At 49.1% G+C, this 23,627-nt stretch overlaps 1 protein-coding gene and 1 long non-coding RNA gene across 2 annotated transcripts; both read left to right on the top strand.

Annotated features, from left to right (window-relative positions):
* The first annotated feature begins 1,476 nt into the window (after positions 1-1,476).
* LOC144929474 (uncharacterized) lies at positions 1,477-9,536 on the top strand. Its single transcript, XR_013634702.1, has 3 exons — positions 1,477-1,658; positions 8,482-8,577; positions 9,432-9,536. It is a non-coding gene; the product is annotated as an uncharacterized LOC144929474 (long non-coding RNA).
* A 42-nt stretch (positions 9,537-9,578) lies between these two features.
* On the top strand, positions 9,579-20,950 carry LOC144929115 (E3 ubiquitin-protein ligase TRIM39-like). The gene is made up of 6 exons (XM_078848365.1): positions 9,579-9,662; positions 9,972-9,994; positions 12,113-12,228; positions 15,837-15,896; positions 18,641-18,769; positions 20,087-20,950. Exons 1-6 carry the CDS (start codon positions 9,579-9,581, stop codon positions 20,371-20,373), a joined length of 699 nt encoding a protein of 232 aa, XP_078704491.1. The 3' UTR covers positions 20,374-20,950.
* The last annotated feature ends 2,677 nt before the right edge of the window (positions 20,951-23,627 follow it).

Below are 23,627 nucleotides of genomic sequence, written 5' to 3' on the forward strand. Positions count from 1 at the left end.
TACCATGAGCAGAGAGAGACAAGGTGGGTGAGGTAAGAGCTTTTATTGGACCAACTTCTGCTGGTGAAAGAGATACGTGTATGAGCTACACAGAGATCTTCTTCAGGCCAGAGAGAGGCAGACACCAGCCTCTTCTCCCTAAGTAATACTGAGATCCTGCTGGTGGCAGCAGCTAATGACTGTGCCCCACTGGGCTCCCTGGGCAGCCGCAGGGACAGCCAGGCAGATACTGATCCCATTTGCCCATCTGGACCCACCCCCTGCTATTCTGGGGGTGACTCTGAGCCCTGAATCCTGCACAGAAATCCAAGAGGGACCCTGGTCCATCCTGTCACCCCAAACAGTCCCAGTCAGAAGCCAGAGCCCAGAAATCATGATTTTGGCCTAAGAAAATAATGCAATAGTGTGTCTGTTGGGGGGTGAGTTCTGTGGGGATATTCACCTTGTAGCTTTGGAGCCCTTAGGGGTTAGTCCTTTGCCGCCCCCTCACCCCCAACACTTTGACCGTTTCCAGTAAAAACAAAATCTCCCGTGGCTGCTGGGTGGGGAAGACCCCTCCCCCTCTTACTGCCCCTGGCCTGTACCATGGACTGGGAGAGCTGCCATTGTGTCTCTCACCATCCCTCTACTTAATCACTAGCCTCTCTCCCCCTCCCCCAGCCAGTCTCTTCTGTCACTCTCTCTCCAGCCCCCTAGTGTCACCCCCCACTTTCTCCCCCTCTTCCCTTCTCACTGTCCCCCATTCCCATTTTCTTTCTCTCCCAGCCCTGTTCCCACCCACCCCATGATTCTCCCCCTGCATCTTGATTCCCAGGAATTGCCTCATCCTCCCTCCAGCGCACCCACAGCCCCCCAGTCCCAACCCATGCCCCACATCCCTGTTCCCTCCCTCCTGCCCCCTCACACATCCCATTTCATGCCTCAATCCCCTCTGGCCCACACTCCCCCTGCCCCTTTTCAGCCCCCTTCCAGCTCCCACTCCCCAGGTGTGGTTGACCCAGCTGTCCCCACAGCGCAGTCTGGAAAAGGCTGCCAAGTCTCACAAGATAAAAAATCTGCACTGCCCTTTCCCAGCAAGCCCAAAGCAAGCCAATCCCATTTCGGAGGCACCGCCCAGTCCCACTCACCAAGCCCCAAACAAGCCACACACTTCAATGGCAAAACAAGCAACAGGCTTCTTTAAGAAAAGCAACCCTCTACTGAGAGAAATGAATGGGCAAGTACAAAGAAGCCATTATAGGCTTCCTAATAGAAGCCTCCCCACCCCACCCAAAGCCCCCAAACAAGCAGTTACATAACAAAGAAGCCAAAGGGAGCCCTTTGGCTCCCAGCAAATGAGATCAGCATCGACCTGACTGTCCCTGGGGGCTGCAGTGATCGCTGGGGTCACCCAGTCCAGCAGCAGGAAGTGAATCGCTCTCGCTGCAGTGACTCTGGGGCGCTGTGGGGGGGCCATGCTCCTTGCAAGATCCCCGAGCCCCGGCGGCTGCTGCTGGGGACCCCGGGGCCCTGGCTGCAGCTGGGAGAGGGGAATTTCCAGCAGTAAGATTCCCGCTGCTCCCAGGAGCCTCTCCCGGTGCAGAGACCCCAGACTGGCCAGGACCCCCCATCCCGGGCTCCAGCCCCTGCTCCTGGGGAGGGCACCGCTTGGAGGGAAGGTAAGAGAGACCTGCCCATCCCCACAGGGAGAGGTGCCCCCCCGGTGCCATCCTGGCTGCAGGGGGAGGGTTTGGCCCCAGGCTGCTCCCAGCGGAGCTGGCTGCGATTCCCTGCCCTGGGCCCAGGGAAGCTGCCGCCAACTCCCTTTGGCTCCGATGCTGATCTCATTTGCCCATCTGGTCTCACACTGGAACCGGAGAACTAGTTCAAACCGGGATTTCGTACTGGAACTGGAGCTGAACCTGAAGCATAATTTTGTTTTACTGATTGAACCTGCACTGAACTGAAAGAAAAAAGTGTGTGTGTGTGTCCAGTTAAAATTAAGATTTCGCATTTTTTAAGCTCATCATTTAAAAAAAATTACGGTCATCTTATTTTCATTTTGAGAGATGAAAACAAAATACACAATGGGCTGGTGATTTTCCCACAATGGGAGCAATCAACTGTTTCAGAGTAACAGCCGTGTTAGTCTGTATTCGCAAAAAGAAAATGAGTACTTGTGGCACCTTAGAGACTAACCAATTTCTTTGAGCATGAGCTTTCGTGAGCTACAGCTCACTTCATCGGATGCATACCGTGGAAACTGCAGCAGACTTTATATACACACAGAGAATATGAAACAACACCTCCTCCCACCCCACTGTCCTGCTGGTAATAGCTTATCTAAAGTGATCATCAATTTGGGCCATTTCCAGCACAAATCCAGGTTCTCTCACCCCCTCACCCCCCCTCCCAAAAACCACACACACAAACTCACTATCCTGCTGGTAATAGCTCATCCAAAGTGACCACTCTCCCTACAATGTGCATGATAATCAAGGTGGGCCATTTCCAGCACAAATTCAGGTTTTCTCACCCCCCCACCCCCATACACACACAAACTCACTCTCCTGCTGGTAATAGCTAATCCAAAGTGACCACTCTCCCTACAATGTGCATAGTAATCAAGGTGGGCCATGTCTAGCACAAATCCAGGCTGTCTCACCCCCCCCCCATTTTTTTTTCCCCAGGGGCACACACACACACACAAACTCACTCTCCTGCTGGCAATAGCTCATCCAAACTGAACCTGAACAGTAACAGATCTGCGGGCGGGCAGGGGGAAAGACAAGAAGGGGTGGCAAGCATGGAGTTGGGCAAAATTTTGTTTCACCAAAATGTGGGTGCAGATAGGCTTGAGTCAGAAGTCAGAAATAATTATGTCTTAGCATCAATGTCAGACATATTTGAATTTGAAAGATGAATTGGAACTTCTTATGAAGCTTGTGAAATCTCCAAAAGGGAAGCAACATCTGGACCAAGGAAAGCCCCAAAAGGCTGGGGCTAATTCTTTATTCGTTTGCAGATGAGCCACTTATCACTTCCCCCCTGCTTGTTTGACCATTTCTAGGGGAAAAGATTCCCCCCTGCCCCTCTCCTACCCCATGGGCTGGGGGAGCTGCTATTTTATCTCTCACCATCCCCCTCCCTTCTCCTACCCTCTGGCTCTCCCTTCTCCAGCCAGTCTCAGCTTGCTCTCATATTCTCCCTCGAGCCTCCCCACAGCCCCTCTCCACACATCCCACCCTTTCCTTCTCTTTATCCCGCCACTGAGAGTTTCCCTCTATTCCAGCTCTGTTCCCCTGAGCCCCAGAATTCTCCCCCGCCCCCTGATTTCTGAGTATTCCCTCAGCATCTCTTCAGCAGCCCCACATCTCCATGGCCCCATCCTGCCTGTGCTTCCCTGTTCACCACCCTCCTGCCCCCTCACACATCGCTGTTAACCCCTCAGTGCCCTCTGGCTCTCAGAGCCCCCTGCCCCTCTTCACCCCCCTTCCGGCCAGCCCCACTCCCCTTCCCCTAGGATCCACCCCCTTCCCCTGCCGAAGCCCCCCTCTCCATGTCTGCCAGCCCCCCCAACCCAGAGCACAGGGAGGGCAGGCGGCATGTGCTCCCCCACCCCGCAGCACAGGGTGGGCAGGTGGTGCGTGCCCCCCCAGGTCCCCAGCACAGGGTGGGTGGCATGCAACCACCACCACCACCACCCCCGGCCACCCCACACACAGGACAGGCCACCTCAGCACCTCCATTCCCCTCCCTCCCCCAAGCAGCAGGCGGCATGGCCTCAGTGCCTGACGCCCCCCAGCACTGGGCAGCCACAGCTACGCCAAGTCCTGGCCGCCCTAGCCCCATCCCCAGCATGCTGCTTCCCTGAAGAGGAGTAGCCTGCCTGGGCTGGGGCCAAGAAGGAAGGGCAAGCAGGGCTTTGAGGAGGAGCATGGGCAGGGCCACACAAGGCTATTTGGGTAGGCACAGCCTTCCCCAGCCTATGCAATGCAACACCCATGCGGGTGTTGTCAAGGTTCCTTCCCCACTCTGAACTCTAGGGTACAGTTGTGGGGACCTGCATGAAAGGCCCCCTAAGCTTATTCTTACCAGCTTAGGTTAAAAACTTCCCCAAGGTACAAACTTTGCCTTGTCCTTGAACACTATGCTGCCACCACCAAGCATGTTAAACAAAGAACAGAGAAAGAGCCCACTTGCAGATGTCTTCCCCCCCAGATATCCTCCCAGGCCCTAGACCCCCTTTCCTGGGGAAGGCTTGATAAAAGTCCTCACCAATTTGTACAGGTGAACACAGACCCAAACCCTTGGATCTTAAGAACAATGAAAAAGCAATCGGGTTCTTAAAAGAAGAATTTTTTAATTAAAGAAAAGGTAAAAGAATCACCTCTGTAAAATCAGAATGGTAAATACCTTACAGGTAATCAGATTCAAAACATAGAGAATCCCTCTGGGCAAAACCTTAAGTTACAAAAAGACACAAAAACAGGAATATACATTCCATTCAGCACAGCCTATTTTACCGGCCATTGAACAAAAGGAAATCTAATCCATTTCTAGCTAGATTACTTACTAACTTTTTACAGGAGTTCTGAGCTGCATTCCTGATCTGTTCCCCCCAAAAGCATCACACAGACAGACAGACAGACCCTTTGTCCCCCCCCCCCCAGCTTTGAAAGTATCTTGTCTCCTCATTGGTCATGTGCTAGCAAGGTTATCTTAGCTTCTTAACCCTTTACAGGTGAAAGGGATTTGTCTCTGGCCAGGAGGGATTTTATAGTTCTGTATACAGAAGGATGGGTACCCTTGCCTTTATATTTATGACAGGTGTGATCTGACCTCATTGGTTTTATTGAGATCGTTACCATTTAAAACACTATTTCAGTTTATCAATTCATTCTGGCTATAAAATAGCAGCAGCGTGTTCTCATCGCTTTTCCTTACGCTTCTTTAAGGAAATCGGTTTTTGTACCAAACTGATAAACACACTCTCCTCTTGCAGCATGTGCAGAGGTAGATAGAAGCTGGAAAGTGGCAGCAATTTCTACTCCTGTCATGTGGGGAGATTCGAGTCCTCTCTTAAAGAAACGGCCACAGTCCCACTGAGTTGGAAGTGTCTGTACCAGCAGTCTCCAGCTTTCAGGGTCCCAAGTTATCTGACTCCAGCAAAGATTTTGAAGTGCCCCTTCTTCCTGCTCTTCTTGTGGGCTATAATAAATTGAGTGATGAAAACACTAACCACCCAGCCAACAAACCTTTGTTAACAGAGTTAAGGTTTCCCAGTGACAGCTCAGGCCCTGCCACAATCTCAAGTTCATCAAAACGCTTTCTACTGAAAACCAGGAAATAGAGAGTTAAGGTCCATGCCAGTGCAACCTTCACCCTGCCCGCTGGAGTTGGGAATAGTCACTGAGAATTATCTGCATGCACCCCAGCTGCATTCAATGTGTTAGGTGTAGCTGTACTGAATGGTGAAGAAATCAGTTGGAGTAACTTAAGTGAGCTGTGTCAGGGATCCTTCCCCACTCTGAACTCTAGGGTACAGATGTGGGGACCCACACGAAAGACCCCCTAAGCTTATTTCTACCAGCTTAGGTTAAAACCTGGTACGCTGCCACCTCCCAGCGATTTAACAAAGAATCAGGGAAGAGACCACTTGGAGACGTCTTCCCCCAAAATATCCCCCCAAGCCCTACACACACCCTTTCCTGGGGAGGCTTGAGAATAACATCCTAACCAATTGGTTACAAAATGATCAAAGACCCAAACCCCTGGGTCTTGGAACAATGGAAACATCAGTCAGGTTCTTAAAAGAAGGATTTTATTAAAAAAAAAAAGAAAGGTAAAAATCATCTCTGTAAAATCAGGATGGAAAGTACTTTACAGGGTATTCAGATTCAAAACACAGAGGATCCCCCTCTGGGCAAAACCTTAAAGTTACGGAAAACAGGAATAAACCTCCCTCTTAACGCAGGGAAAATTCACATAAAACAAAAGATAAACTAATCCGCCTTGCATGGCTTATCTATACTGGTTGCAATATTGGAGACTTGGATTAGGATGGGTTGGAGAAGATGGATTTCTGTCTGGCCTCTCTCAGTCCCAAGAGAGAACAACACATAAACTAAAAGCGCAAACAAAAGCCTTCCCCCAAGATTTGAAAGTATCTTGTCCCCTTATTGGTCCTTTGGGTCAGGTGCCAGCCAGGTTAGCTGAGCTTCTTAACCCTTTACAGGTAACAGGATGTTGCCTCTGGCCAGGAGGGATTTTATAGTATTGGAAACAGGAAGGTGGTTACCCTTCCCTTTATATTTATGACAAGCTGTGATTGTGATATGCGGAGAGCTGGGGATTAGTTTGAGGAGCGTCTCAGAGCTGTGACTGTGATGTGAGATCTGGGTTTGAAGCCCCCATGTCTGTTATCAAAGGACAGAGCTGCACATGTACCTTGAGGGATCCAGTATGCATCATTCCAGCACTGAGTTAGGGAGGTTCAGTCAGCAGCAGGACCCAGGGGATCTTCTTGCCATGGGGCTTGTCAGCAGGGTGGTGGGAGAGGAGAGCTGTCTGTGTGTTGAATGAGAAGTGAAAGTACAGTGTTGAATGCAATCTTGTGAGAAAGGGTTGTAAAAGGGCAGGAAGGATTATAAAATTCGACACACATGGGAACAGACTCAGTGTTTGAGCATAGAACAGACGTAGGTAGCTCCTGGCCAGTAAAGCTCACCAAAATCAAGTTGTACTTTAGCAAGAAGAAAGTGTTTGAGTCTGTGTTACAGTTGTCATGTGCCCTATTCCCTGAGTGCTCTGCACCATCTGCAAAGGCAGAGTGCCAGCGTGCAGGATGGGGGTTCTGGGTCATCCTGCAAAGAGGGCAGAGCTGAGGCTGTGTTGCCATTTACATTAACTCTTTATTTCCTGGTTTTCAGAAATTTTAGTTTTGATGAACTTGAACTTTTGATGTCAATGAGCAACCCGAACTCTCCTTTAACAAAGTTGTGGGGTTCTTTGTTTGCCTGGGGGTTTTGCTTGTTTGTTTGTTTTGCTATTTAATTTCCTAGTATTTTAAATGGAAAGAGACTTGTTGTAAGAGTTAATGATCACTTAGACATTTGTAGTTCTCATCTACATTTTACAGCTGATACAATACTGTGACAAGAAAATAACAGAAAGACCTACGGAGAATTTGGGGTTGACAGCCCACCCGTGCCAAGCCCCCCCCCCAACTTCCTCTGCCACTTACCCCCATATCACCACTGACATTTCTTCAGACGAAACAATAAATAATTATAATTATAAAGAAACTTTGGTGGAGGTGAATGTTACCCACAGGTTTACATTTCAGTCTGAGATTTGTGTCCAGGGTGGATAGAATCTATGAATTTCATGAAATACTGTGTTTTTATTTCATTTTGTTGTCATTCTGTTTTGTGTTTTGGAACAAGCTGTATCTCAGGAATATCTTGATCCAATGACCCTAAATTTGAATCACTAACCCTACTCTGCTCTCCCATCTGGGTGAAATGAGTGAGTGAAATTTTAATCATGTGTAATGTATATAAAGAAACAAATACTAGCTAAAAGGCAGATAAGGTTACTCATGTGCAGTTTCCCACCACAGCCCCAATCTTTAAAAGCAAGGTGTGATAGAGCTTTCAATGGCCAGATGAACTAGTGGCTAGTTTGTTGCTCAAAGGGGATTTAGGGGGATCTGGGTCAAACACCCCCTCCATCAGGTCCCAGCCCAGGGCCCTGTGTGGTTCAACCCCTAAACAGGGGAGATGAGTCTCTCTCTCCCTGTCGGGGGGGCAGGGGGGGCCTTCAAAACCAGTTTCCTCAGGCTGCTTCCTTCTAAAGTCTCTTTAGTTTGGGGCACAGCCCCACTAGTCCAGTTGCCCCACAGTTGGGGCTTATCTGCAGGCTCCCCTTGGCTTACTTGCCTCCAGTGGCTGCGTTGGCTGGCAAGTCGCTACTCCGTCCCTTCAGGCAGGCAAACAGGGAGCTCCTGCCCCCTCACCAGTCATCCCCTGGCTGAGCTGGCTCCCTTCTTTTCTCCTCCCTCCAGGCCTGGCATTGGCTGCAGGTATAACGGGGCAGGGCTAGCTGAACCCAAAGGTTTTCTTTGATCCCTGCTGTGACAGTCGGCACTTTCTCTTCTCCTTCATAGAAGGAAATATAGATTTAAAGAGAATACCTACCCCATTCCTGGCTACACACTTCTAAAATCATTCACTGGCAATAGGACACTGCCCCATCCCAGGTAAGTACCTTTGACAGAAGAGTTCTACACACGACACTGAGTGCGTTCATCTCACTCACAGTGTAAAGCAATGTAAAGCTGTCTCTGTTAATGAGGTTTCATTTCCTTGGTGTTCCTGATGTCATAAACCTGGTAGGGTTAACAGTCACCTACAGAGCCTTCGGTTTGATATGGAAACCCCCACCCCACCCCAAGCACTCTCAAAATGAAACCTCCCAAAATCATTTCTGTTTCTTCAGGAAAAGATTCAGGCCCATTTGGAGATTCTGAAGGAAGAGAGAGAAAAGCTTCTGAGATTTAAAGTGACTGGAGAGGTTTAAAGCCTGGAGTATCTGGTAGGTGCCCATTGTTATTAACTTGCAGGGACTTGCAGTGGGCCATCTGTTAGGAAGCTGGTCTCGGGACCCCCCACCCATGGCTTCTCCCAGCAGCCTGGGCTCCCTGGGCCTCTTTTACCCTGGCCGGGCTCCAGCTTCCAGCCTGGCCGGGAGGCTGGACCTCGGGGAGAAGAGGAGCGGTAGATGGCTGGGTCTGTGGTGAAAAGTGGATGGGCCAGGCCCCTTGGCTTCCCTTTGCGGGTGCACCTGGTAGGACATCTGTTTGTAAGCAGCTTCCTCCATGGACTTGGGGAATGTGGGCTTTGTGTTTCTTCATGGGCATGGATGTCTGTGTTAGAGTCCTATGTCTTTGCACACATACACACACCGGCCCTGAGAAATCCTCTCTCAGGAGCAGGACCACATCATATTCTGTAGAATCTAAGCTTCCATTCCAATTAATGAGTTAATTTCTAGCCCTTGTGTCTTTCACAAAACTCCTCCCAAGGTGAGCAGACTATGTCTCGTGCAGTGCTATCTGCCTGAGTCTGCAGACATTTCTTGCATTGTTAATTATTTCTCTCCCCTCGCATCTCTGTTAATGTAGTGCTCAGTCCTGCTGGCTGCTGCTCTGGGTCTGGCTTAACACAGTGTGCTGACTATGTCAGACATAGAAACATACCATGAAAAAATGTTAGGGACAAATGGGAAAGTGGTAGAAAATCCTCTCCCTAGTAACGACAGGGTATAATCATGTGTTAGACATCACAGAATTTTCAAAGAAATTCTCCCTCCTGCAGAATCAGCACTCCATGAACGGACCCTAGACTCTCTCTCTAACCCTTACCTTTCCTTTCTTTTAAAAAAAATAGATACAGACACAAAACAAGAGGCAGAAGGTTGTATCTGAATTTCAGCAACTGCGGCAGTTTCTAGAAGAAGAAGAGCACCTCCTGCTGGCCCAGCTGGAAAATCTGGAAAAGGCGATTGTGAAGATACAGAATGACAATGTCATTAAAATGTCTGAGGAGATTTCCCGTCTCAGCAACTTGATCAGTGATCTGGAGGGGAAGTGTCAGAAGCCAGCAAGTGAATTCCTGCGGGTGAGACTGAGTTATAAACATCCCTGATCCAAACACAGGGATAGGACAGCTCCTGAATCATGGGCACTGGAGACCAGCAGTCAGAGGTCACAGTGTAATTCAGTGTGTGCATTCCTGAAATGTGAATTATTGTTTCTCTTTGAAGAATTACAGACTCATTTATATTAGAGATGACATTAACTCAGCAAATCCATGGCCCTAGGGCCAAGGCAGGGCCTCTTTTACCCATATCTGCAAAATCCCTTCTCTGGGATCCCCAGTGGGCGGCATTTGGGACTAAAATTGTTTTTCTGTCTCTTTCCTCTCTAGGATGTCAGAAGCACCTTGAGCAGGTATGTGGCTCTATTTCACTTCCCCTCATTCTTCACGATGCTGTGAAAGGGCTTGGAGAGTGTATCGACTCTACATTTCATAAAAATATAAGAATGGCCATACTAGGTCAGACCAGTATCCTGTCTTCCAACAGCAGCCAATGCCAGGTGCCCCAGAGGGAATGAACAGAACAGGTTATCGTCAAGTGATCCATCCCCTGTCACCATTCCCAGCATCTGCCAAACACAGGCTAGGAACACCAAGCTGGTTTATAGCCACTGATGGACGTATGCTCCATGAACTTATCTAGTTCTTTCTTTAACCCTGTTTGTGTCTTGGCCTTCACAACATCCTCTGGCAAAGAGTTCCACAGGTTGACTGTGCGTTGTGTGAAGAAATACTTCCTTTTGTTTGTTTTAAAACTGCTGTCTATTAATTTCATTTGGTGACCCCCTAGTTCTTGCATTATGAGAAGGAGTAAATAACACTTTCTTATTTACTCTCTCCACACCAGTCATGATTTTAAAGACCTCTATCATAGCCCCCCTCTTAGCCGTCTGTTTTCTAAGATGAAATGTCCCAGTCTTATTAATCTCTCCTCATATGGAAGCTGTTCCATAACCAGTATCATTTTTGTAGTGCTTTTCTGAACCTTTTTTGAGATGGGGTGACCAGGTCTGCATGCAATTTTCAAGATTTTGCATGGATTTATATAGACGCAATGTGATATTTTCTGTTGTATTATCTATCTCTTTCTTAATGATTCCCAACATAGTTAGCTTTTTTGACTATCACTGCACATCGAGGGGATATTTTCAGAGAACTATCCACAATGACTTCAGGATCTCTTTTTTGAGTGATAGCAGCTAATTTAGACCCCCTCATTTTATAACTATAGATGGGATTATGTTTTCCAATATGTATTACTCTGCATTTATCAGTAGTGAATTTCATCTGCCAAATTTTTTACCCAGTCACCCAGTTTTGTGAGATCCCTTTGTAACTCTTCACAGTCTGCTTTGTACTTAACTATCTTGAGTAGTTTTGCATTATCTGCAAATTTTGCCACCTCACTGTTTACCCCAGATCATTTATGTATATGTTGAATAGGACTGATCCCAGTACAGACCCCTGGGGAACACCACTATTTATCTCTCTCCATTCTAAAAACTGATAATTTGTTCCTACCCTTTGTTTCCTATCTTTTAATCAGTTACTAATCCATGAGAGGACCTTCCGTCTTATCCCATGACAGCTTACTTTGCTTAAGAGCCTGTGGTGAGGGATCTTATCAAAGGCTTTCTGAAAATCTAAGTACACTATATCCACTGGATCCCCCTTATCCACATGTTTGTTGACCCCCTCAAAGAATTTTAGTAGATTGGTGGTGCATGATTTCCCTTTACAAAAACCATGTTGACTCTTCCCCAACAAATCATGTTCATCTATGTATCTGATAATGCTGTTCTTTACTATAGTTCCCCAGGGCACTGCAGCAAAATATATGGGGCAAGGTCACGTTCAGAATGTAATTCCCATTTATGCATTTAATCCTCACCCTTTAACACAGGACTCTTGAATTATCTATTCAGTGGGAAAGATTGGCCTACAGTATTTCCTAGAGATGTTACATCCCTGGGGAATTGGCTGCCTCAGAACCCCGAGGATCAATATGGGCCTTTCAGCTCAAGGCACTGGTTACAATCATGCCCTGGACAGCGGGAATCAAGAGTCTTTACCACCTCAGGACTGTTTGGAGACCTGTGTGGAAGGAACTGGTGGGGGCGGGGGCCCCTGAGGTTTCAATCTAGTTCCTGAAAGAACAATCTGATAACACTGTGCGCATGAAATATGGGAACATACTAGTATTAGTGCATGGAGGCGAAGGAGTGAATTGGTCATGAAAACATGATTCCCCTTTGATGTACAGATCTGCTCTGTCCAGGCCAGAGATGAAGAATATTAATGGGGCCTTTAGGGAAAGGTTGCACTGCCATGGCCAGTGCTGTGCCTGCTCTGAGACTGGGAGAAGTGGAGGAATTCTAACTCCAGGCCCATAAGAGCAGCAACTTCCACTAGCAAGGAATTATAATGAGTCACTAAAAGAAACATAATATCATGAAATTCTTCCTCTCCAGGTGCGAGAAGGGGAAGTTCCTCCAGCCAGTGGAGATTTCTCCTGAGCTGGAAAAGAGACTCAGTGATTTCTCCCAGCGAAATATTGCTCTAATGGAGATTCTGTGGAAGTTCAAAGGTACTGAGAAGGGATCTAGGAAAGGAAACCAGGGTGTGTCTCTGGGACTATGGGTGGAGATGGGCTCTGGGCAACTGGTTCAATTAGATTATGTACCTATTTAATAACAAGTAGAAAGCAGACAAACTGAGCAGATGAAGTAAGGGCCCAGGTGCCAGGATCTTTCACATTGTTTCACTCTGTGAACTTTGGTACAATCATTAAGGTAAAAATGTACAAAATTTGGGGTACCTCAGTTTCTCTCTTCCAACTACAGAACTACGGGGCATGTGCTCCAGAGCTTTTTAGCAGCCCCACATGCAGCTGGAGTCCGTAGGATCTGCAGGTGCCCATTACCAAGGAACTCCGGGCCCCAGGTGCCTAAGGCCTTGTCTATCTACACTACAGAGTTTTGTCGATTCCAGTTACGCCAACAAACAGCCACTACTATAATTAAACCACTGTTGCATGTCCACACTGTGCTCCTTGTGTCGGCAAAGCACATCCACAATAGTAGCTTTGCATTGACACAGACAGCTCTGGGTAGCTATCCCACTGTGCCACTGGTCAGAAGGTGCTTTGTGAAGGGTTTGCAATGCCTCATGCAGGCAGGTAGAGAGTCACATGATGAAGGTTTCTCAATCTCATTGTTCCATGGGCATCCTACTGTATGGCCAGCTATTTTTCAACTGCCCTGGCAACCTGCACCCCAGCCATCACTGTCAGAAAGCATGGATACTACGCTGCTGTTCAGGATTGTGCTGTGCTGTGTATTGTGCTTGTATTGAACACAAGGCTATAGGGGGAACCCAATGGGGGGCTATTTGGCTGGAGGATGCCTTGAAGGAGCATTTTAACACTGAGCCACAGTAACATGTGTTGCTGTAGTGTGCTGAACCTGGCATTGTTTCTTTGCACTGTGCTATGAACCTTGTAATGATTTCTGTGTGTGCCTGAAAAGTTACACATCTTAGATCCCTTTTTAGAGTAACGCTTGATAATATGACCAAACTGACACTGCTGAACAGTAATTAGGGTTACCATACGTCCGTATTTTCCCGGACATGTCCAGCTTTTTGGTTCTTAAATCACCATCTGGGAGGAATTTTTAAATATCTAAAAACGTCTGGGATTTTGCCACATCGGTTGGGACGCCCTTTGTCCCGATATTGGGGACCGCTCACCTCACCACACACACCAAAGTCCCGGGGCTGGTGGCGCTTTCTGGGGCAGCTCCTGGCACCTGCCCGCTGGCAGGAGCCTGCAGTGTGGGCGGCCCCTTGGCACAGAGGCAGAGGTGGTCTCCGCGTGCTGCCTCCTGCCCAATCAGAGCTGCGGGGGCAGGGCCTGCAGGTGCCGGCAGCGGGCAGCGAGCCCTCCGCCCCCGCCCTGACCCGACCTGACCCGAACCTAGGAGCCAGAGGGACCTTCCGGATGCTTCCTGGGAGCCGCCCCAGGTAAGCACCGCTGGGACTCCCCACCTCGCCCCCCGGAAGGTGCCTCTGGCTCTTAGGGTCGGGTCGAGTCAGGGGTGGGGGGGGAGGGCTCTCTGCGTGCTGCCGGCACCTGTAAGCCCCACTCCATGGCTACGGCAGCTCCCATTGGTGCTTTTCTTTGGTGCTGGCCAATGGGAGCCACGGAGCTCACGCTTGTGGCGGGCGCAGCCCGTGGAGCCCCCTTGGCTGCCCCTGATCCTAGGAGCCAGAGCGACCTGCGGCAGGAGGGGTGAGTAGGCGAGTGGGGCATGGTGGTGAAGAGGCGAGCGGCGAGGGAGCCAGTGGCTGGCTGGTGGGTGGGTGAGGAGGCAAGTGGCAGGCGGGGAGGGTGAAGAGGCGAGCGGCCAGCCAGCGGTGGGCAGTGAAGAGGCGAGCGGCGAGGGAGCCAGGAGCGGGCGGGGTCCAATGGGGCAGAAAGGGGGCAGAGTTGGGGACTTTGGGGAAGGGGTTGGAATGGGGGCGGGGAAGAGGTGGAGTTGGGGCGGGGGCAGGTGGGGCAAGCAAATACCCCCTTCCCCCCCCCCCAGTGTAGTGTCCTCTTTTTTGAATATTCAAATATGGTAACCCTAACAGTAATACAAGAAGCCCACAGAAGTGTGTGTTTGTGTGGGGGAAGCATGTGTGACAGCATGTGGGGGGGTTGTGCATGAGAGAGAGAGAGAATGTGTTGGCGGAGCGTGTGAGAGACTGTGTGTGTGGGGAGTGTGTATGTGAGAAAGAGAGACACATTGTGTATGGGGGACTTCCTGGGGCTTTGAAAGGGGAGGGACACATGTCTACATAGCTGGATGAATGGCAGCAGATTTCCAAACAGTGAGCAGAGCGGTTACGGTGGGCATCGTGAGATACCTTCCGGAGGCCAGTTACAGCAACGTAACAAACACAGTGTCTACACTGACACTTTGTTGATCTAACTTTGCTGCAAAAATCTCTATGCCTCCCATTGAGGTGGTTATATTTTGTCAGTAAAGCAGGAGAGTTTTGTCACCAAGAGGTGCATTGTAGTGTGTACACCTCCACTGTTTTGTCAATGAAAGCTGCCTTTTGCCGACAAAACAGTGTAGACAAGGCCTAAAGGTCGGCACCCAAAACGTAAACCCTCAATTTAAGGCCACTTTTGAAATGTGGACCCAGCTCACCATTGTGCTCTGGCCCCGTGTGGCAGCTTGTGTGGGCCAAAGGGGCTGTAGGGAAGGTGTAAACCCAGGGGAATCCTCGCAGCACAGGAGCCTCTTGTGCCTCCAGCTCCTCCACAGCAGCTGCAGGCTCAAGGAGTGTTCCCGGGAAAGCAGGGAATAGAGTGGAGTTGTTGAGGGCTGGGCAGAGGAGGAAGGGGTGGAGCAGGAATAATGGGGTGTGGCCAGGGTAAAGCTGTGCCTTTGACACTGCCTCCGGGAGAAGTCATCTAGGGGCCACTGGACCAGAGGTGCAACTCAGGCTGGACCTCCGGACTTCCGCAGCCTGTGCCAATGTCTGCACTGACCCCAGCAGCTACTGAATAGGAGAACCACAAACTGCTTCCCCCATCCTTTTACCAGTGCAGGGGTGAATGAGGCCCATTGAGCCAATTCTCTCCCTGACTCAGTTTCCACATTTATGAAATCATTTTAAGATTATTTGTATTTCAGTCTATGCAGAATGAAAGCCCCATTGTGCTGAGCTCTGTACATATACTGAGCTCTGTACATATACTGAGACCCAAAGAGCTCACAATTCAGGCTCCTCATCCTGAAAAGTCTCAGCATCCCACTGATGTGAAAGAGGCCAATGTTTGTAAAGTTACATTAATGCTAAAATCTTTGCAGGATCTGGCCTGGCTCATGACAAAATGTAAAAGGAGAATGAGAAATCAGCTGGGTTTGGAGGATGAGGGAACAGAAAATCTGTCTTCCACATAGTGTCTCTTTGAGTGGTTCTGAGGCTTCATGGATATTGGTTCTGTTGATTTGAGACGCTTGAATGAAAGAGAAAATAGGATGATTCATATTAGCTTTGTTAAAAATCTGGGTGTGTCTCTGTCTCTCTTCAACTGTTTTTCTCTCATAATTAAAATACAATTATGTCAATTAAGAGTGAGGATGTCACAAATATGACAGCATGAAATATCATCTGTCTTATCCTTTCCCCCTCCAGACATTCTGTCATCTGAACTGGAGACAATAAGAGGGAAATCCTTAGGATCACACAGACCAGGTGAGACTTCAGGTGGAGATTATCATTAAATAAAGAGGAAAATCCCATGAAAACATTTTCATGAACTTCTAGATAAATGTACAAACCAAACCAACACTGACCATGACACCCCCCCCTAAAAATAAAAATAAAAACAAAAACATGAAATACTAAAAGAAAAGGAGTACTTGTGGCACCTGTGGCTCACGAAAGCTTATGCTCAAATAAATTGGTTAGTCTCTAAGGTGCCACAAGTCCTCCTTTTCTTTTTGCAAATACAGACTAACATGGCTGCTACGCTGAAACATGAAATACTAAGAAATCCCAAGCCGAAATCACACAAACAATCCTGATACCATCCTTAGTGTTGAGTCCCTGCACCCACTGACGAACAGAAACACTCTCCCTGACCAACAAACACTCTGAGGCTAGGCCTACATAGCAATGTAAGCGTAAGGGATTTGAGTCAGCTGACCTCTTGTCAGGGAATCCTGGGCTTGAGCATCAACACTGCATTTTAACTCTAGGTTAAGAATTTTCTGCACTGGGGGGAAACTCGACTGCCAATCCTGTTTCCTAACTGTGGTGGTGCTATTGATGGGACGCGGGTGCCCGTAAGGAGCACGTGAGTACATACGCCGCGTAATTAGCTCATTTGGTGGCTGTCTCCATTTGAGAGGGCATTATACTGAATTACTGTCTAGTCGGATAACTGGGTTCTCCAGCTCTAGGCTCGGTCACATTGGCAAAAACATGCCCCTGGTGCCTGTCCTAAGGATAATGAGGACATCAGTCTCCAGGGTGTCAAACTATTACAGTGAAACTTTGTAATTCTTAATTTTTCAAATACGATGATCAATGATCAAGTTTTTGCTTGCTTGCTTGATTTTTTCAGTTTGTTTTGAAGTTTGACATAAAATGAAGGTGTCAGAGGGAAGACACACACACATTCCAGTCTGGCTGCTGCTTGCTGCAAAGTGGCAAAATCCATCCCCAAGGCTTGGGATGCAGTGTGTTCCAGCAACCCTGGGGAATCCCTTATCCCTGCCATCACCACACCCCCAGACCTCTGGGATGCTGCGGAGAAGTTTTGGTGCTGGCTCCCACTGACCACCCTAACAGTGCATGCTGCCCAGGTGACCCTGCACCTGCAGCCCAAGAGAGGGCAGGAGGGCCTGGAGTAAGGGCCAGTGAGCAGAGCAGGGACCATAGCAGCTGCCCTGCAGGGAGAAAAAGTGGCAGAGCTCTCGGCTCAGTATGGCTGAGGGAAGGATGACCCACCTCCTAACTTTGCTCCCTGCTCCAGGCAAGCTCCGTGCACCACCATGGAGGAGAAACTTCCACCACCACTGTGGGAGGAGCAGGAAGGGGGACCTCTCGGCCAGGTAGTAATGCTGTGTCTGGCATGCTGTGCTGGCTGCCTGTAGCACTGCTCCTCTGCCTCCAGGAACTATAGGATACACCCAGAAGACTTCCACACCCAAGTCAAGCCACGGATGCATGCACATAGGAAACCAATAGGGCTTGGACCCTGGGTTCCAGTTTAACATGGGCTCTGACCCTCCAGACCTGCAGGGTCCTGGGACTCTGGATCAGAGCCCTAGATTAGCATATTTGCAGTGTGGATGCAATGAGGGTTTGGCTTGAGCCCAGGCTCAGACCCTGGCTTAAACTGCTGTGTAGATACACTCTCCCTCACCAATCATTAATGCTGACCCTGGCATTTCCATACATGTCCGTAAGCCCTTTAAATATTAAATTCAAAGGGTTGCCACATTTTTTTCTTTTCCCCTATGTGAGAGGCTCGCTCCGATTGCTCTTCACCAGCATCCCATCTTTCTCTTCAGCTGGGCTGGGCTGAGATCTCCCATTTGAGTTGCTCTCTTTCTCCTCTGTTAGAGATATGGTCCCTCTGTGATGTTGCCACATCCTCCCTGCTCTCTGGGCTGGAGAAGGAGCCACTCTCTGGCCTGAGTGGATCATCCCCAATACCCATCCCCTTCTCTTCTCCCAGGCCAGGGAGAGAAGGACAGGCTCAGTATAGAGCTTCCCCCAGGTTTATATCTATTACCTTCCTCCTCTAACTCCCCTCCCTGCAACTTCAGGTTCTCACCTTCCTCTCTAACCCTCAGAGGAGAAGCTCCAGCAGGAAAAGCAGGGAGATGCTATTTGCATGTACTGGGACATGGTGGATCTACGCCTTCCCAAAGCTAAAGGCCCGTCCCCTCAACTAAGGGGGAGAAACCATGAAGCCCAGGGAACAATGGAGTATTTGGGACAATGAAAGAGAAACCAGGACAAGGAGAGAGGTCAGAAGTTAAAAATGAGGGAGCCAGAAGGGAACACCAAGCAGAGAACCCCAGAGAGCATCTGTTGCTCCTCAAAGGTGTCTAAGGAGTCAGTGAACACTGCCCAGGGGAACTGTGCCTGGAGACATGATTTTAAAAGGGAATGGATATACATGCCACAGTCTCAGAGCACTTCTTCCTCCCTCCAGATTTGTCCTCCTGCAGTGATGTGTGGCCATCTTGGCCATCACCAGGAGGAGATTAATAAGGAGGTCTTGCCACTTTCTGAAGTCACAAATGGGGTGTGTATACATCAGGAGGTGCAGGGAATATTGCAGCCAGAACTTTAGTAAGAGGTTCAAAAAGAGCTGGAAAAGGGGCTGCAAGCTGACACACCACCTAATATCCCCAGTGGGCTGTGGAACAAAAGTGGAGTACAGGCTGGCCCACCACAGTTCCTCATTTTCTCTCCTGTAGGTCCCACCATTTGGAGTCAGGATGGAACACAAAGGCAAGGAAGTGGATGGTGTGGAGCACAAGCATGTACAGATGTTCTCGGGGACTGGTACAGAGGTGGACCAGCTGGATGTCCTTCAGCCAATACAGGTGGCGTGTCAAAGGTGGCTGGGGAGGCTTGTGGTGCAAGAGGTGATGATGAGTTACAGAGGGCCAGCTGTGAGGGATGAGTGGGAAACACCTTCTCACAGGACCTGGTTGAGGAAAGCAAGAGAAGCAAGAGGCTAGGTTGTCCTCACCTTCTGGAACACAAAGGAGGGGACATGTAGGGTGGGCAGCCCCGTGCACTGGCTGAGCACTGTGGGCTCCATCCAGTCACTCTAGTTCTGAGTCTGGTTGTACCATCCAGGGCTATCCTCTGATGCACCAAGGGGGATTCAACCACCTGCACACTAAGGTGTGGAAGAGTAGGGAGATGCAGCTGGGAAGGAGGGGAAAAGCAGCCACCACAGAAAGTCTCAGCAGCCAGGGGGACGAACTGCCAGGGCATCTCTGCTTATTCTCAGGCATTCAGGAGAGAGAAGCAGCTCCCCAGGCTGGTGTTGTAAATCAGAGACGCTGTGCTCTAATCTCTGTGACCCTTTTCCCCTCCAGACTCTTTCCCACCTGAGCTAGAGCAGGGAAGGGAGGATCTCTGGGATCACACATCCAGGGTGAGCTTTGGGGGAGTTTTTCCTCCCATTAACAGAAAATGTCCATGAAAGCAACTCTCCCACACAGCAATAACCAGAGACACTTGCACTGCCCAGCCCTAAAGCCACCTTAATTGTGATCTGAGAATTTGTATTGACATTGACAAGCCTTTCCAATATTACCTTCAAGGTGGTCAGGAGAGAGAGCCTCCTGGTTGCCACACCCTTCCCCATTTCACCTGGGGGACAGACTGTTCCCCATGGCTCTTCTCCTTTGGGCAGGGCTGGACTGTGCCATTGCAGCTGCTTTGTGGGTTGGGGAGATGGTGTCTCTCTAGTGCTGCCACCTGCAGACCTCCCTTCTCTCTGGGCTGGGAAGGGGCTGCCCCACCCATTGCCACCTCCTGCTTCCTGCTCACTGGCCTTGAACTATTGGCTCTTCCCCTGTGCTGCGAATTCATCTCTGCTCCCAGGCCTGGCAGTGGAGGATGCATTTATGGGAGGAGACTCCCTCTGGGGTTCAAAGTTGGTACCTGCCTCCTCAGGACTCTCCTAATTACAAGCTTTTGCTACCTTCCTTGCCAAGTCTCTGTTGCTGGGAATGAACCAGCCCTAGCTGGGGAGCAGGGAGCTGCAGGCTCTATATTCAAATGAGAAAGTACAGAAGTGGATCCCATTACACAGGTTGAGGAACTGCCAAGCAGGGATGTTAGGGAGTGTGAGAAATGGTCCCAGATTCCCCCAGGGCTGAACTCTGATTCTCTCTCTCCCGTAGTGAATGTGATTCTGGATCCAGACACGGCTCATCCCCGACTCATCCTGTCTGAGGATCAGAAAAGTGTGAAATGGGGAGACACCAGGCAACATCTGCCGAACAATCCAGAGAGATTTGACTCCTGGGCCTGTGTGCTGGGCTCTGAGGGATTCACTTCAGGGATATATTGCTGGGATGTGGAGGTGGGGGACAGAGGATTCTGGGCTGTGGGAGTGGCAAAAGAGTCTGTGAGGAGGAAGGGAGAAGTCAGCTTTAACCCTGAAGTGGGGATCTGGGCTGTGCAGTAGTTGGGTCTGTTCCAGGCTCTCACCTCCCCTGCAACCATACTACCCCTGAGCCAGGTCCCCAGGAGGATCCAGGTTTGTCTGGACTGTGAATGGGGCCAAGTGACATTTTTCGATGCTGATAACAAGGCCCCAATCTTCACTTTCCCACCAGCCTCTGTCCCTGCGGAGAGAATCTACCCCTGGCTCTGGGTGGGGGCAGGATCCGAGCTCAGACTGTGTCCCTGAGACACAGGGGGTGGAATATTGCACTGAGGACCCTGAAATCAGCCTCTCTAGCCTTGGAAACTCCAGTCTTTATGACCCTGGAGGGTCCTTGGGGTCTCATGTCTGGACTGTGAAACCACAGAAAGAAGCAAGTAATCAAGATGGAGAAGCCAATCTCATTGCCCAGGGAGCTATTTAGACTGTTTGTCGCTATCTTCTATGGTCCAGGAGGACTCTGGGGAGCTTCAGTCAGACAGTGTCACTAATACATGGGGGGAATTAAAAAATGGGCTTCCCTAGCCCCAGTCATGCTAGTCTCTATGACCCTGGAGGACTCCCGTGTACCCAACCCTCTGGTTCCTTATTCCATCTCCTCCCCCTCCATATCTGCAGCACCAGGAATTTTGGGAGGCGGGGGGGGGGGGGCGCGAGAGAGAAAGGGAGACCCATTGAAGCTGCAGGAGAAGCAGAGGGTCACTGTGGGGCAGGGAGGGATGTAGGGTTTTGGTGGGAGAAGTAATTGCTGGGCTGGGGGACAGGCAGATGTGGTGGCAGCAGAGATGGAGAATTAATTAATTGGGATTTGGAGTTTAGAGAGAAGCTGGAACCTCTACACCAGCAGGGAGCATTTTGTACAAAACTCTTTAATCAGATCTCATTGGGGCCCCCCAGTGACAGCTCCTGCAACAGGGGCCAAAGTCACATTCCTCTGTAGATATGGGATGTCTCTATTTGTCACACAGACATAGGGGATAGGAAGGGGAAAATTAAAAACCAAGAGACAGACCAGAAACCATTATAGAATCTTCTTTAAAAATCTCTTTTGGGGGGGGGGGGCAAGCGGTGTGTCAATCTCATGATTTTCTAAGAATTAAGAACATAAGAACGGCCAGACTGGGTCAGACCAAAGGTCCATCTAGCCCAGTATCCTGTCTTACGGCAGTGGCCAATGCCAGGTGCTTCAGAGGGAATGAACACTGGAAGAAGCAGGGACAGAGTGGGTTTAACCAGAGGGAGCAGAGGAAGCAAGAATAAAGGGAGAGTCCTAGAAAAAGGGTGAAAAACAGAAATGGATAGAGCGAAAGGAAAACATTCTTGAGAGGGGAAACACCCAGGGGGAGCAAATGGGGAAGGGGTAAAATTGGGGGACAGAATGGAGACTATGAGAGAAAAATAATCAGTTAACAGTGACTAGAGGAGAATGGAGAAGTCAGAAATAAACCAGGGTGGGTAACAAAAGCTAAAAAAGATTATGAGCAAAAATGGATAGAATGAAAGGAAAGAGAGAAGGAAAGAGAGAGTGTGAGAGAGGGAGAGATGACTTATAAAATGTTACTGAAAGTGAAGCTGTAACTCTTTAATTTCATACATTAATTCATGGACATTTGTGCCATTTTAGTTCCTCAAAAGAACTATGCTTCATTTTTTTGGACATTTTCCCATATGTTCTGGTTACTGAAGATCCTCTCAGCTGCTTTAAAGCCTGACATTTACTTAATGTAAATGAAGCCTACAAAAAGTTCTGTTGGCTTGTTTCCCTTTAATTTCCCAGCTGTGATTTTTGAAGGCCTTCATGAAGGGGCAGGACTAACTCAGAAATTTTAAAAGGCAGCTCCTAAGTACCAGAGGAGCTAGCAAATCAGGGAGTTTTGTGAGGGAGTTTAGAGATGGAAAACGAGAGCCAGATATACCTAACAAACATTCATAGAATCGTAGAAGATTAGGGTTGGAAGAGACCTCAGGAGGTCATCTAATCCAATCCCCTGCTTAAAGCAGGACCAAACCCAACTAAATCATCCCAGACAAGGCTTTGTCAAGCCAGGCCTTAAAAACCTCTAAGGATGGAGATTCCACCACATCCCTAGGTATCCCATTCCAGTGCTTCACCACCCTCCTAGTGAATAGTTTTTCCTAATATCCAACCTAGACCTCCCCCACTGCAACTTGAGACATTGCTCCTTGTTCTGTCATCTGCCACCACTCAGAACAGCCTAGCTCCATCCTCTTTGGAACCCCCCTTCAGGTAGTTGAAGGCTGCTATCAAATCCTCCTCCTCACTCTTCTTTTCTGCAGACTAAATAACCCCAGGTCCCCCAGCCTCTCCTCATAAGTCATGGGCCCCAGCCCCCTAATCATTTTTGTTGCCTTCCAATTTCTTCACATCCTTTCTGTAGTGGGGGGGCCCAAAACTGGACGCAATACTCCAGAAGTGGCCTCACTAATGCCAAATAGAGGGGAGTAATCACTTCCCTTGATCTGCTGGCAATGCTCCTACGAATGCAGCCCAATATACCGTTAGCCTTCTACCGTTATATATCAAGGGCACACTGTTGACTCATATCCAGCTTCTCGTTCACTGTAATTCCCAGGTCCTTTTCTGCAGAACTGCCGCTTAGCCAGTCGGTCCCCAGTCTGTAGCGGTGCATGGGATTCTTTGTCCTAAGTGCAGGACTCTGCACTTGTCCATGTTGAACCTCATCGGATTTCTTTTGGCCCAATCCTCCAATTTGTCTAGGTCATTCTGGACCTTATCCCTACTCTCCAGCATATCTACCTCTCCCCCAATCTTAGTGTCATCCACAAACTTGCATGAGCGTGCAATTCATCCCACCATCCATATAATTAATTCTCTAAATGTAGGCCAATAAGCACCCCCCTGCAAAACAAACAAACTAACAAACAACAACAACAAAATCCTGCTGAAGTAAAAATTATTGCTCTGAATGCAGCATCTATGATTACCAGTCTTGTGGGGTGGTGGCATGCGTGGGCATTTGGTGAAAGCAGTTCAAGGTCCTCAGAGACTGAGGGCATGTCTGCACTGCAAACGTAAGTCAAACTATTCACATCCACACTACTCTCCTTCTGTCAGTCATGCGCATCCTTACCAGGAGTGCTTCCATCAACTTAAGAGAGGCAGTGGGGTGGGGGCGGGAGGGGAGAAGGACTGAGAGACTGGGCTCCCCACTCCTCCCTGGCAGAATGTTTTTTAAGTACATCAGAAGTAGGAAGACTTCCAAACAATCAGTGAGGCCCCAAGGTAACCGAGG

The sequence above is a fragment of the Lepidochelys kempii genome, chromosome 14, assembly GCF_965140285.1.
Source record: "Lepidochelys kempii isolate rLepKem1 chromosome 14, rLepKem1.hap1, whole genome shotgun sequence".
In the NCBI taxonomy this organism is placed as follows: domain Eukaryota; kingdom Metazoa; phylum Chordata; order Testudines; family Cheloniidae; genus Lepidochelys; species Lepidochelys kempii.